The 12,279-nt window shown below is 42.4% G+C and overlaps 1 protein-coding gene across 5 annotated transcripts in view; it reads left to right on the forward strand.

The window, feature by feature from the left end:
- The window catches only part of trit1 (tRNA isopentenyltransferase 1), a 73,907-nt gene that overhangs the window by 20,069 nt on the left and 41,559 nt on the right, over positions 1-12,279 (forward strand). For all 5 annotated transcript variants that reach the window (XR_012096972.1, XR_012096970.1, XR_012096971.1 and 2 more), the window contains 2 exons: positions 3,531-3,640; positions 5,013-5,090. Coding sequence is in view for 2 of the 5 variants with exons in the window: in XM_073034411.1 (XP_072890512.1) it covers positions 3,531-3,640; positions 5,013-5,090 (188 nt within the window). In the remaining 3 variants the exon portion in view is untranslated. The remainder of the gene's footprint in view (positions 1-3,530; positions 3,641-5,012; positions 5,091-12,279) is intronic.

Raw genomic sequence — 12,279 nt, forward strand, 5'->3', positions numbered from 1 at the left:
AATTTTGTCGACCTTTATCTGGTTGTTGCTTATTGTCCTTTGTTCCAAGGGAAACAGATTTAACTGGTCCAGTCTCTCCTCACAACTGAAATACTCCATCCTAGGTTACATCTTGATGGTTTATCTCTTCACCCTTTTGGTAAAATTATATCCTCCTTATACTTACAACAAGAAACCCCAACAGTACAGTATTTGTGGCCGAACTGATATTTTACAGAGTTGTACTAGAACCTCCCTGTCCCATATTCTCTGCCTGTCTAATAAATGCAATTATCCTCTAGCTTTGGAAAAAAAAATTAAAAATGCTGAAAGTACTCTGGTCAGAGAAACAGTTAATATTTTAAATTTAATGTTCTTCGTCAGAACTGGGAGGGAGACAAAAGAAGCTAACTGAGTTGCAGGGAGGATAAGGGGAGGGAAATTTCTCTACTGGCTTGGAACCCAGGGATAAGCTGTAAACAAGTTGATCGGGTCATTGCGTTAATGGGAGCAGTTCTAGTGAGAACGTAAAAATAATGCAGAAGGTAGGAAATACGAAGTTGGAAGCTATGCTTTGCAGGAGAGTGGGGGAGGGCTGGGAGGTAGGAGCAAAAACAAACAAGCTGAGCTAATACCACAGGTGGATGACTGATACAGAGAAATCAAGTTATCCGAACTTGTAAAATTAAATGAGTCCAGAAGGCTGCGACATGCTCAGGTGGAGGATGAGGATGAGGTGCTGTTCCTCAAATTTGTGTTGTAGCAATACAAGAGACTACAGACTGAGGTGACAGTGGAATGGAAAATTAAGATGGCGGACAACAGGAAGCTTCAGGGTCGTCCTGCAGAGCGAACGTGCAAAATGGTCACCTAATATTTAGTTGTTTTTTTCCCAGTGTAGAGGAGACCACCTTGTGAAGTATGCTATGTTGGAGGATATGCAGATGAATCACTGCTTGACCTGGAAAGACTACCTGGGGCCCTGGGTGGTGGGAAGGGAAAAGGTGAAAGGAAGTGTTGTGTTACCCGTAGTTGCAAAGGAGTGTGCTGTAAAAAGTGGTGGTGAGTGGGAATGGAGGAGTGGACCAAGATGTTGTGAAGGAAATTGTTCCTCTGAAATCCTGAAAGGGAAGAGAAAGGTGTGTCTGGTGCTGGAATCTCCTTGAAATTGCAGAGAATGATCTGTTGAATAGAGAGGCTGGTTGGGTGGACCAGTGTAATTGTAGCACTGTTGAAGAGCAGAGACACGAGAAATGGAGAAGATGCAACCAAGAGTGTTGTCAGTGGGTGAGGAGAAGCCACAGGAAGAAAGAAGGCATTTGATTGGAAGATTTCATCTTCAGAACAAATATGACAAAGTCCTGTCAGGAGTGAAGTGGGATGAAAATAGATGTGGGAGCTGTAGGCTTATGATGGATGTTAGTTGTTTGGCTTTCACCAGCCATGGGGGCGTGGAGACAGCCAGACAGCCAGCCAACAATGGATGTGAATATCTAAATGGAAGGCACTCCTGGCCATGTGCCCTGACTCATTGGATTGCTTTAAGTGGAGTATTCAACAGATCACAGTGAATATTACGTGGTTCCATTGTTTAAAAAGGGTTCTAAGAGTAAACCTAGCAATTATCAGCCTGTAAGTTTGACGTCAGTGGTGGGTAAATTAATGGAAAGTATTCTTGAGATGGTATATATAATTATCTGGATAGACAGGTTCTGATTAGGAACAGTCAGCATGGATTTGTGTGTGGAAGGTCATGTTTGACAAAACTTAGTGAATTTTTTAAAGAGGTTATGAGGGTAAAGCAGTGGATGTTGTCTGTATGGACTTCAGTAAGGCCTTTGACAAGGTTCCACATGGAAGTTAGTTAGGAAGGTTCAATCGTTAGGTATTAATATTGAAGTAGTAAAATGGATTCAATAGTGGCTGGATGGGAGATGCCAGAAAGTAGTGGTGGATAACTGTTTGTCAGGTTGGACGCTGGTGACTAGTGGTGTGCCTCAGGGATCTGTACTGGGTCCAATGTTGTTTGTCATATACATGAATGATCTGGATGATGGGGTGGTAAATTGGATTAGTAAGTATGCAGTTGATACTAAGATAGGTGGCATTGTGGATAATGAAGTAGATTTTCAAAGCTTGTAGAGAGATTTAGGCCAGTTAGAAGAGTGGGCTGAAAGATGGTAGATGGAGCTTAATGCTGATAAGTGTGAGGTGCTACACTTTGGTAGGACTGATCAAAATAGGACATACATGGTAAATGGTAGGGCATTGAGGAATGCAGTAGAACACTGTGACCTAGGAATAATGGTGCATAGTCCCTAAAGGTAGAATCTCATGCGGATAGGGTGGTGAAGAAAGCTTTTGGTATGCTGGTCTTTATAAATCAGAGCATTGAGTATAGGAGTTGGGATGTAATGTTAAAATTGTACAAGGCATTGGTGAGGCCAAATTTGGAATATTGTGTACAGTTCTGGTCACCGAATTATAGGAAAGATGTCAACAAAATAGAAAGAGTACAAAGGAGATTTACTAGAATGTTACCTGGGTTTCAGCACCTAAGTTACAGAAAAAGGTTGAACAAGTTAGGTATTTATTCTTTGGAGCGTAGAAGGTTGAGAGGGGACTTGATAGAGGTATTTAAAATTATGAGGGGGATAGATTGAGTTGACATGGATAGGCTTTTTCCATTGAGAGTAGGGGAGATTCAAACAAGAGGACATGAGTTGAGAGTTAGGGGCAAAAGTTTAGGGGTAACACGAGGGGGAACTACTTTACTCAGATACTGGTAGCTGCGTGGAACAAGCTTCCAGTAGGAGTGGTAGAGGCAGGTTTGATATTGTCATTTAAAAAAAAAATTGGATAGGTATATAGACAGGAAAAGAATGGAGGGTTATGGGCTGAGTGCAGGTCGGTGGGACTAGGTGGGAGTAAGCGATCGGCACGGACTAGAAGGGCCAAGATGGCCTGTTTCCGTGCTGTAATTGTTATATGGTTATATATATCTCTTTGAAGTGCTGCCATGGAACTTTATTGGACCTAATTGAAAGAGATATTGGCCTTAATTTATCGTCCCTTCTGAAAAGTGGCCTTGCTTGTATTGTAACAAATTTCTAATAGTTTCATGTAGTTTTTTGTGCAGCAGGTTCAATTTTCCAATATCTCATGAATGGTGCTTCTACTTTTATGGCCCCCACTTACATTTTTTGGGTTAAGATTATAGTGAAGTACTGTAGCAGCTTTGTCATTCACTGATTCTAAAGCAACATGATTTTGGGAGGACATTTTTACATGATTCTAAAGCAACACCATCATCTGGTAAGCTGATATCCTGTACAGCTGGCCTTACTAGAATTCCAAAATGGACCGTTCTAGCTTACATCCTCAAATGCTTTTGTCTATGTCAGAGTGATGGATGTATCCCCTCGGCATAGACTAAGTGCTCCATCCATGAGATGTCATAGGAATCGTGTAGGAGCTGAGTCATTCATTCCATCCTGTCCTTTGTTTTCATTAATTGGTGATGTTTGTATCTTTTTTACTTTGGGATACAGCCAGGACTATCAGCATGGCATTTTCCAATCGATTGGGTTCAAAGAATTCCATGAATATCTGATCTCGGAAACTAGCTCCAGTGAAATAAGAGAAAAGCTACTGACCCAAGGTACATTCCTGTGCTTCTGTATTGAAAGAGTAATGTTCAGCTGCACTTGGCTAAGCAATACATGAAAGCTCCCTTCTGGGTGTACAAGGGAAAGAGATATATTTAACAAGTAGCGAATGTAGCATCCATGCTCCACCGAAGCTAGATACACAAGTGCACATATGTATCAGGAAGTTTCTACTGAGCTCCAAGGCAAACTGGGTATCTTTTCCTCTGGCACAGAGGGCATCAATAAGATCGGTTAATCTGCAATGTATGTTACGTTTCACCTTGTGAAATGTGAGCTTCAGTAACAAAATTAGCAATTATTACCCTTTCCAAATTGCTGTGGTGAGATGGCAGTGAACCTTTGGACCACAGCAATCCTCTAGGAACTCCCACTGCATCGTTGGCTAGTGAGTTTCATGGGATGGCGTTCAGACTCCTATTCTGAATATAAGAATGTCAGAAACGGAGGAGAAGTGAGTCATCCGATTGCTCCAAGTTGATTTTTTTCCCTCAACACTGTTTTCCGGTCTTTCCCCATGTCCCTTGATTCTCCTTGTGTTTGGAACTCAATTATCTGTCCTTTGAATAAAGATAACAGCCACAGCTGTCTAGAGTAGAGAATTCCCCTCTGATGGAAGACATTATTTAAGTCATGATAGCTTACTTTTTATTCTAAACTCATTCGCCCCTCATCTTAAACTCAGCAGCCATGGCAAGCATCCTCCCTGCATTACTATTATGTCAACACATACAAATAGCCGGCTGGTGGCACTGTGGCATCAGCGCCGGACTTCGGAAGTGAAGGCTCCCAAGTCGGCCCGCCCCGGGCACACTTTCTATCCGTGCCGGGTTGAGTGCTGAGCTAGCCACTCGGCCTCGTAAACAAAAAACAAGGGTCGAGTCAGGAGCGTTCATACTGTGACCCGGTTAACCCGAAAGGAGACCGGTCATGACACTACGCGCCAGGTAAGAATGGCTGACTGTCTGGTGTGACAAGCTATGAAATGAACACATACAATATGATGGAGGCACATAGCAGATCAGGCAACAGAGGAATACTCAGTCGACATTTCAGGACAAGGCCCTTCATCAGCACTGGAAAGGAGGGGGAAGAAGCCAGATTAAGGTGGTGGGAGGAGGGGAGGGAGTGCAAGCTGGCAGGGGATGTGTGAAAGCAGGTGAGGTGAGGAAGGGAGAAGCCGGGAGGTGATGGGTGGAAGAGGTAAAGGATTGAAAAGGAAGGAATTTGATTGAGGAGAGTGGACATTGGAAGAAAGGAAAGGAGCAGCAGCACCAGGGACCCCTCCTCATCCGAGCAGTTTTTGTCTGATTCTGTTGGAGTGGTGAGTTTTTGATCATTTACATGTTGTCTCACTCATGGCAGGAATCACAGCATTGAAACAAGTCACAAAGCGTTATGCCAGAAAACAAAACAAGTGGGTCCGGAATCGCTTCCTGAAGAGTAAGTAACGGAATGTTTGAGGAAGAAATGTAGAGACCAAGTATGTTTCTTAAACATCAAGTATGCCTTAGGACTTCTGTGAAGTTCTATATCACAACATCCCTATTTAAAACCTGCTCAAGCATCCAGGCTTCATCCAAATGTCACTGCTTCATGGGGCTCTAGAAACCTATTGAATAGTAACTTTGTAAAGGAAATTTGAAAATTAAATATGAATTATCTGTAAAACTGTGGGGAGCAGTAAATGGTTGGGATGAACTGAATGTGTCAGTCAAAGAGCCAGCACAAGCCATAACTCAGAATAAATCTGGTTTAACATCATTGACATAAATCATGAATTTTTTTGTTTTTTTATTGGCAGCAGAACATTGGAATACAGAATAATAAAAATTGTATACAGTACATTAAAAAAATATTCAGCTCCTAACCCTTTGTTCACATAAGTGAGTATTACAACCAGGGATATTGATCAATTTAACTGAGAATTGTTATTTGTGAATCCCATGCTCTTTTTTTTTCACCTGGAGCCCAAAACACAGGGCAGATTGGAAAGCATGGAAAAATTCAAAATTCAAAAACTGAAATATAAGCAGTTCAAAAGTATTCATCCATCTACGCTCTGTACTTGAACCACCTCTCTCGCAGCTTTTACAGCCGGTAGTCTTTTTGGATAAGTCTCTATTAGCTTTGCAAAATGTGATGGAGCAAGATTTGCCCATTCCTCTTAGTAAAATTGCTCAAGCTGTGTCCTGTTAATTGGGAAGTAGCAGTGGACAGCAATCTTGAGGACGTGCCAAGAGGTGTTTGATTGGGTTAAGGTCAGGACTCTGACTAGGCTACTTAGAGACATCAGTTTTCTTCATTTGAAGCCACTTCATCTTTGCTCTGGCAGTGTGCTGTGGGTCGTTGTCCTGCTGAAAGATGAACTTCCTCCCCAGTTTAAACTTTCTGGCAGAAGCTAGCAGGTTTTTATCTGCCATTTGCGATCTGTTGATTTTGAGTTTTGATAGATTTTTTTTTAAAGTCTTAAATGTTTCCTGAAGTAGCCATGGCTGTGACTGTGGACTTCAGCTGTAGTAGTCCTGATCAAAACTATTTGATGATTCCTGTGGGAGCTACATGCAAAGCTTTGCTGCTCATCAGCAGCATCTTAATCTTAACTCATGGAATTGGGAAAAGAGATTTTACTCATAGATGTGCTGTTGGATGTGCTGGTTTATCACTGTCACGTGCTGAGATACAGTGAAGAACTTAGTTTTGCAAGTCAGACAGAGATCATTTCAAAGTAAGTTCAGAGTACGAGGGAAAAGCAATAATGAAGTGCAGGTTATGGTGTTACAGTTACTGCCACAGAGAAAATGCAGCACAGGTAGACAATAAAATGCAAGAGCCATGATGAGGTAGATTGTCAGCTCATGAACCATGGAACACTACAGCACAGTACAGGCCCTTCAGCCCTCCATGTTGTGCTGACCCATATAATCCTTTTTTAAAAAAGTACTAAACCCACACTACCCCATAACCCTCCATTTTTCTTTCATCCATGTGCCTGTCCAAGAGGCTCTTAAATACCCCTAATGTTTTAGCCTCCACCACCATCCCTGGCAAGTCATTCCAGGCACTCACAACCCTCTGTGTGTAAAAAAAAAACACAAAAACAAAAAAAAAACAAACAAACAAACAACTTACCCCTGATGTCTCCCTTAAACTTTCCTCCCTTAATTTTGTACATATGCCCTCTGGTGTTTGCTATTGGTGCCCTGGGAAACAGGTACTGACTATCTACCCTATCTATGCCTCTCATAATCTTGTAGACCCCTCTCATTCTTCTACGTTCCAAAGAGAAAAGTCCCAGCTTTGCTAACCTTGCTTCATATGACTTGTTCTCCAAACCAGGCAACATCCTGGTAAGTCTCATCTGCACCCTCTCCATAGCTTCCACATCCTTCCTATAATGAGGTGACCAGAATTGAACACAATACTGTAAGTGCAGTCTCACCAGAGATTTGTAGAGTTGCAACATGACCTCTCTACTCTTGAACTCAATTCCCCTGTTAATGAAGCCTAGCATACCATAGGCCTTCTTGACTACCCTATCAACCTGTGCAGTGACCTTGAGGGATGTATGGATTTGAACCCCAAGGTCCCTCTGTTCATCCACACTTAAGTAACTGACCATTAATCCTGTACTCAGTCTTCTGGTTTGTCTTTCCAAAATGCATCACCTCACACTTGTCTGGATTGAACTCCATCTGCCATTTTTCTGCCCAACTCTGCAGCCTGTCTCTATCCTCTTGTAACCTTCGACAACCTACAGCTCCATCCACAACTCCTCCAATCTTCATGTCATCCGCAAACTTACTCACCCATCCTTTCGCCTCTGCATCCAGGTCATTTATAAAAATCACAAATAGCAGGGGTCCCAGGACAGATCCCTGCGGCACTCCACTAATCACCGACCTGGTGTCCTTCGTATATTGTCTTGTGTTTGGCGTTGTCGTATAAAAACCTGTCTGATCAGTATCAGTATGAGTAGAAACTCCTCTAATCGTTTGGCCATGATGGAGGTAAATAATCTATCATCTACATTAAGAACGGATATTGGTCTAAATGACCCGCATTCCATTTTATCCTTGCCTTCTTTCGCTATAGCTGAGATTATCGCTTCCTTCCAATTGGGTGGCATTTGTGCCTTTTTTAGAGCCCAGTACCTTCTGCTTTCTTCCTTTGAGCCAATCTTTTATCCAAACAACCAAGGTCCCACTTATCCCATGCCTCATGACTTTCTGGATGAGTCTCTCATGAGGGACCTTGTCAAATGCTTTGCTAATGTCCATGTAGACCACATCCACTGCCCTACCCTCATCAATTTCTTTTGTTATGTCTTCAAAAAACTCAATCAGACTCGTGAGGCACGATCTTCCCTTCACAAAGCCATGTTAACTATCCATGTGTAGACTGTACTTCTCCAAATGCTGGTAGATCCTATCCTTAAGAATCCTTTCCAGTAGTTTGCATACCACCGATGTAAGACTCACTGGTCTATAGTTCCCAGGTTTCTCCCTATTACCTTTTTTAAACAAGGGAACTACATTTGCCATTCTCTAGTCCTCCAGCACTTCCCCTGCAGCCAAAGAGAATTCAAAGGTCATAGCTAATGCTCCTGCAATCTCTTCTCTCAATTCCCACAACAACCTGGGGTGTATCATATCCAGCCCTGGGGATTTATCAATCTTAATGTTTTTAAGAAGATCCAGCACTATTTCTTCCTTAATCTCCACATTATAACACACAGGCCTGCTCTACTTCGACCTCATCCTGATCAAGATCCTTTTCACTTGTGAATACTGAAGCAAAGTATTCATTTAGGACCTTCCCAACCTCCTCCGCTTCCAGGCACACGTTGCCCTCTTTATCCTTTAGCAGTCCCACCTTCGTTCTCGTCATCCTCCTATTCTTCACATACGCATAGAACACCTTGGGGTTCTCCTTAATTCTACATGCCAAAGCCTTCTCATGCCCCCTTCGAGCTCTCCTAAGTCCTTTCTTTAGCTCCTTCCTAGCTACCCTATATTCCTCATGAGCCCCTACTTCCTGCTTCTTATATCTAACATGCTTCCTTTTTCCTCTTGATGAGTTTCTTTTCAAATTATGTAAGTGGGATAGAAGCTTGGTGCACGTTTTCAAGCCTTTGCCTGATGGAAGACTGGAGAAGAAAGACTAGGGTGTGAGGGGTTTTTGATTTGGCTGGTTCTTTCTCTGAGGCAGCAAATCGTGTTCAAAGGTTCACTTATCAAAATTAAGTATGCAGTATACAACTGAGATTCGTCTTTTCTAGATAGCCACAGAACAAATGAAGCATGGAAGTCATTCAAAGAGAAATATCAACACCCCCCCACCCACGCAGGAGAAAAACTAACAAAGCACAACAAGATCATTGACCCTTAAACCCCCTCCTCACACACAAAACAAACCTAACAGAACGCAGCACAAACATTGACCCACCCCAAACTCCCTCCCCACACACAGAACAAACCTAACAGAACGCAGCACGAATATCGACCTCCCCAAACCCCCTCCCCACACACAGAACAAACCTAACAGAACGCAGCACAAACATTGACCCACCCCAAACTCCCTCCCCACGCACAAAACAAACCTAACAGAACGCAGCACAAACATTGACCCACCCCAAACTCCCTCCCCACGCACAAAACAAACCTAACAGAACGCAGCACAAACATTGACCCACCCCAAACTCCCTCCCCACGCACAAAACAAACCTAACAGAACACAGCAAGAACATCGACCTCCCCAAACCCCCTTCCCACACACAAAACAAACTAACAGAACGCAGCACGAACATTGACCTCCCCAAACCCCCTTCTGACACGGAAAACAAACCTAACAGAACACAACAAGAACATCGACCCTTAAACCTCTTCCCCTGCACAACAAAACGAGAAAGAACAGGTGAAAGCACAGAACATAAAAATAATAAGAATGAAAACCACAGTCCATAAACTCAATTGACCAATCGATAAACAGAGGACCTCAGTGACATCCTCCAGCATCATTGAAAGAGAGAGACACCTCTCGAACGCAGAGGCCTACCCGCTGGCTGCGGCGAGCCGCCACACAGACTCATTCTCTCGCATCAGAGGGATCTCATAAGTGACCAAAAGGCAGGTAGTTAGCACGGAACCCTTGCTTGCCTTCCACATTCACGTCAACGTCCCAGACTTCCTCAGCGCATTATTTGGTGATTAATGGAGTAGAACATCAGTTTGTGTCTCTAAGTTTCTTCACCAAGAGACTGTTCGAGTTCGCGCTCGCTTCCCAATATGCAAAGTGCTGTATCTCTGAATGGATCTGCAAACTGTAAATCACAGGCCGCCAGCAGTCCTACAAGCCCATTTAAAATGAAGAAGAAATGTAAAATGAGCAGTTTTGTGGACTTTCTGGAAGATGTCGACTGGAAGAGCGTTGTATGCTGGTGCCATGTGGACTGAAAGTCAGTGTAGAAGCTATTAATTTATCTTTTAAAAGTGGAATCCGCAGGGTGAATAGCACACTTGGTCATTGTATGATAGTGAAATGATCGCAGTGGTAGGACACAAAGTCTTTGCACTCTATATTTAAGTAACTGGTATACTCTGCAGTAATCCATGGTTTTACTTTCATTTATGGAAGGTAAAGAAACAAGAATAATGTAAGTATACTTAAGCAAGTGATTGTGGCACTAAATTCAAACAAGAATAAAAACAATTTGAACTGAGGAGTTAAAGACATAAGATTGTATTCCTTCTCTTCTCCACCCCACCTTCTTATGCTGGCTTCTGCACCCTTCCTTTCTAGTCCTTATGTCACGGTTCGGCTTGTAGCATCAACTGACTATTCCCCTCCGTAGATTCAAGTTTTGAAAGCCTTGCCTGCTGCCCAATATGCCCCCAACCTTGATGCCATTCATAAATTTGCTGATTCAGTTTAGCACACTATCGTCCAAGTCATTAATATAGATTATGAACAGCAATGGAACTAGCAGCAATCCATGTGGCATGCCATTTGCTTATTTTGTTACGTATGCTGTATGTTTAGATAAGGATTTTTAATTTGAGACACAGGGAACTGCAGACGCTTTAATTTGAACCACAAACAATTTCCCTGATAACCCTCATCAAAGAGCCTTGGTTCGGAATGCTGTTGTTCGCTTCAACTGTTTGCGTAGTTTGTACTTTTTTTCTTGCGCATCAAGTGCTTGTCTTTTATTTTTACTTTTTATTCTTTATTTTCTTTAATTGTGTTCTTTCAGTTTCTTGCTTTGTGGCTACCTGTGAGCAAGCAAATCTCATGTTTGTATAATTCATACATTCTTTGATAATGTACTTGAATCTTGTTGCAGTAATGGATCCCACAACTCACCTGGGTCATAGAGGTGCTGTACGGACGAGTGCTGCACCAGTTTCCTCCATCTCTCACGGTTGTGGGCAAGTGCCTGGGCTGTAGCAAAGCTCTCTCCAGTCCACTCTGCAATGCTGTCTGCCCATCTCTTCCTCTGCCTTTTTCTTTTTTTTGCACTGTTCCCTGAAGAATGTTTGAGAGTCCACTTGATCTTGTTATGTGGCCATACCATATCAGTTTCCTCTTCTTTACTGTGGACATTAGATCTTTGTAGTGTCTTGTGCTGAGTGATGGTTCTTTGTACTTCTGTATCGGAGATGCTGAGGGGCCTTCTGACGCATCTCATTTTTACTGCCTGGATCTTGCAGTTCTGCTGTCAAAGTCCAAGATTTACAAGAAAATGGTGAGCACAATCAGAATCAGGTTTATTATCATCGGCATGTTAACTTTGCAGCAGCAGTTTGATGCAAAACATAATCTAGAAGAGAAAAAAAACAATAAATAAACAAGTAAATCAATTACAATATATGTATATTGAATAAATTTTAAAAAGTGTTAGAAAACAGAAATACTGTATATTTAATAAAAAGTAAGGTAGTGTTGTTACGTACCCCGTAACTGGGTGTCTTACCAGCAAAGATAGAAATGTCCGTTGGAGTCTGGTACTATTTTCCAAACAGTGTTTATTAGTAAAATATACAAATCAATATCAACAATGCAAATATACAGAGAATACACGTTAGTAATACTAAACCTAAAAGTGTGGGTATAATAATAATCAATAATAAACAAGCTCTATCGATGTCTAGGGGATAATGAATTGTCATATGTGAATATAAAGTTCAGTTCAGTTCATACAGGTTGAGGTAGTTGTTGGTTGATGTGTTGTAATTGTTGGAGAGAGAGAGAGAGAGAGAGAAAGGGCGAGTAAACAGTGACAGCTACAGTCATTCAAACCTTCCTTTACTTTCTTGATCCGTCGATGTGTTGTTGTGGCAATTCAGGTATGACCCCTCTGTCCTTTAGCTAGACCGTTCTTCTATGGTGGACTCGTCACCCAGGCAAGGGTGGACACACACACAAGCCCCCACCGGCCTCGCTACAAACACTGTGAGTTAAAATTGACCGATCCTTCGTTCGGTCTCCGATGCCCCACACTTTCTCATGGGTTCCGACACTTAAGCAGTGCTCACTAGTGCGTCTCTTGGTGTGTCTGAGGGGTGTCTCCCCAGACCTCACTTTTATCCCTACTCGGGGTCTCAGGTGTCAATCAGTTTTGAATGGCTTA

This window comes from Hemitrygon akajei, chromosome 32 (genome assembly GCF_048418815.1).
Source record: "Hemitrygon akajei chromosome 32, sHemAka1.3, whole genome shotgun sequence".
NCBI classification, from domain to species: domain Eukaryota; kingdom Metazoa; phylum Chordata; class Chondrichthyes; order Myliobatiformes; family Dasyatidae; genus Hemitrygon; species Hemitrygon akajei.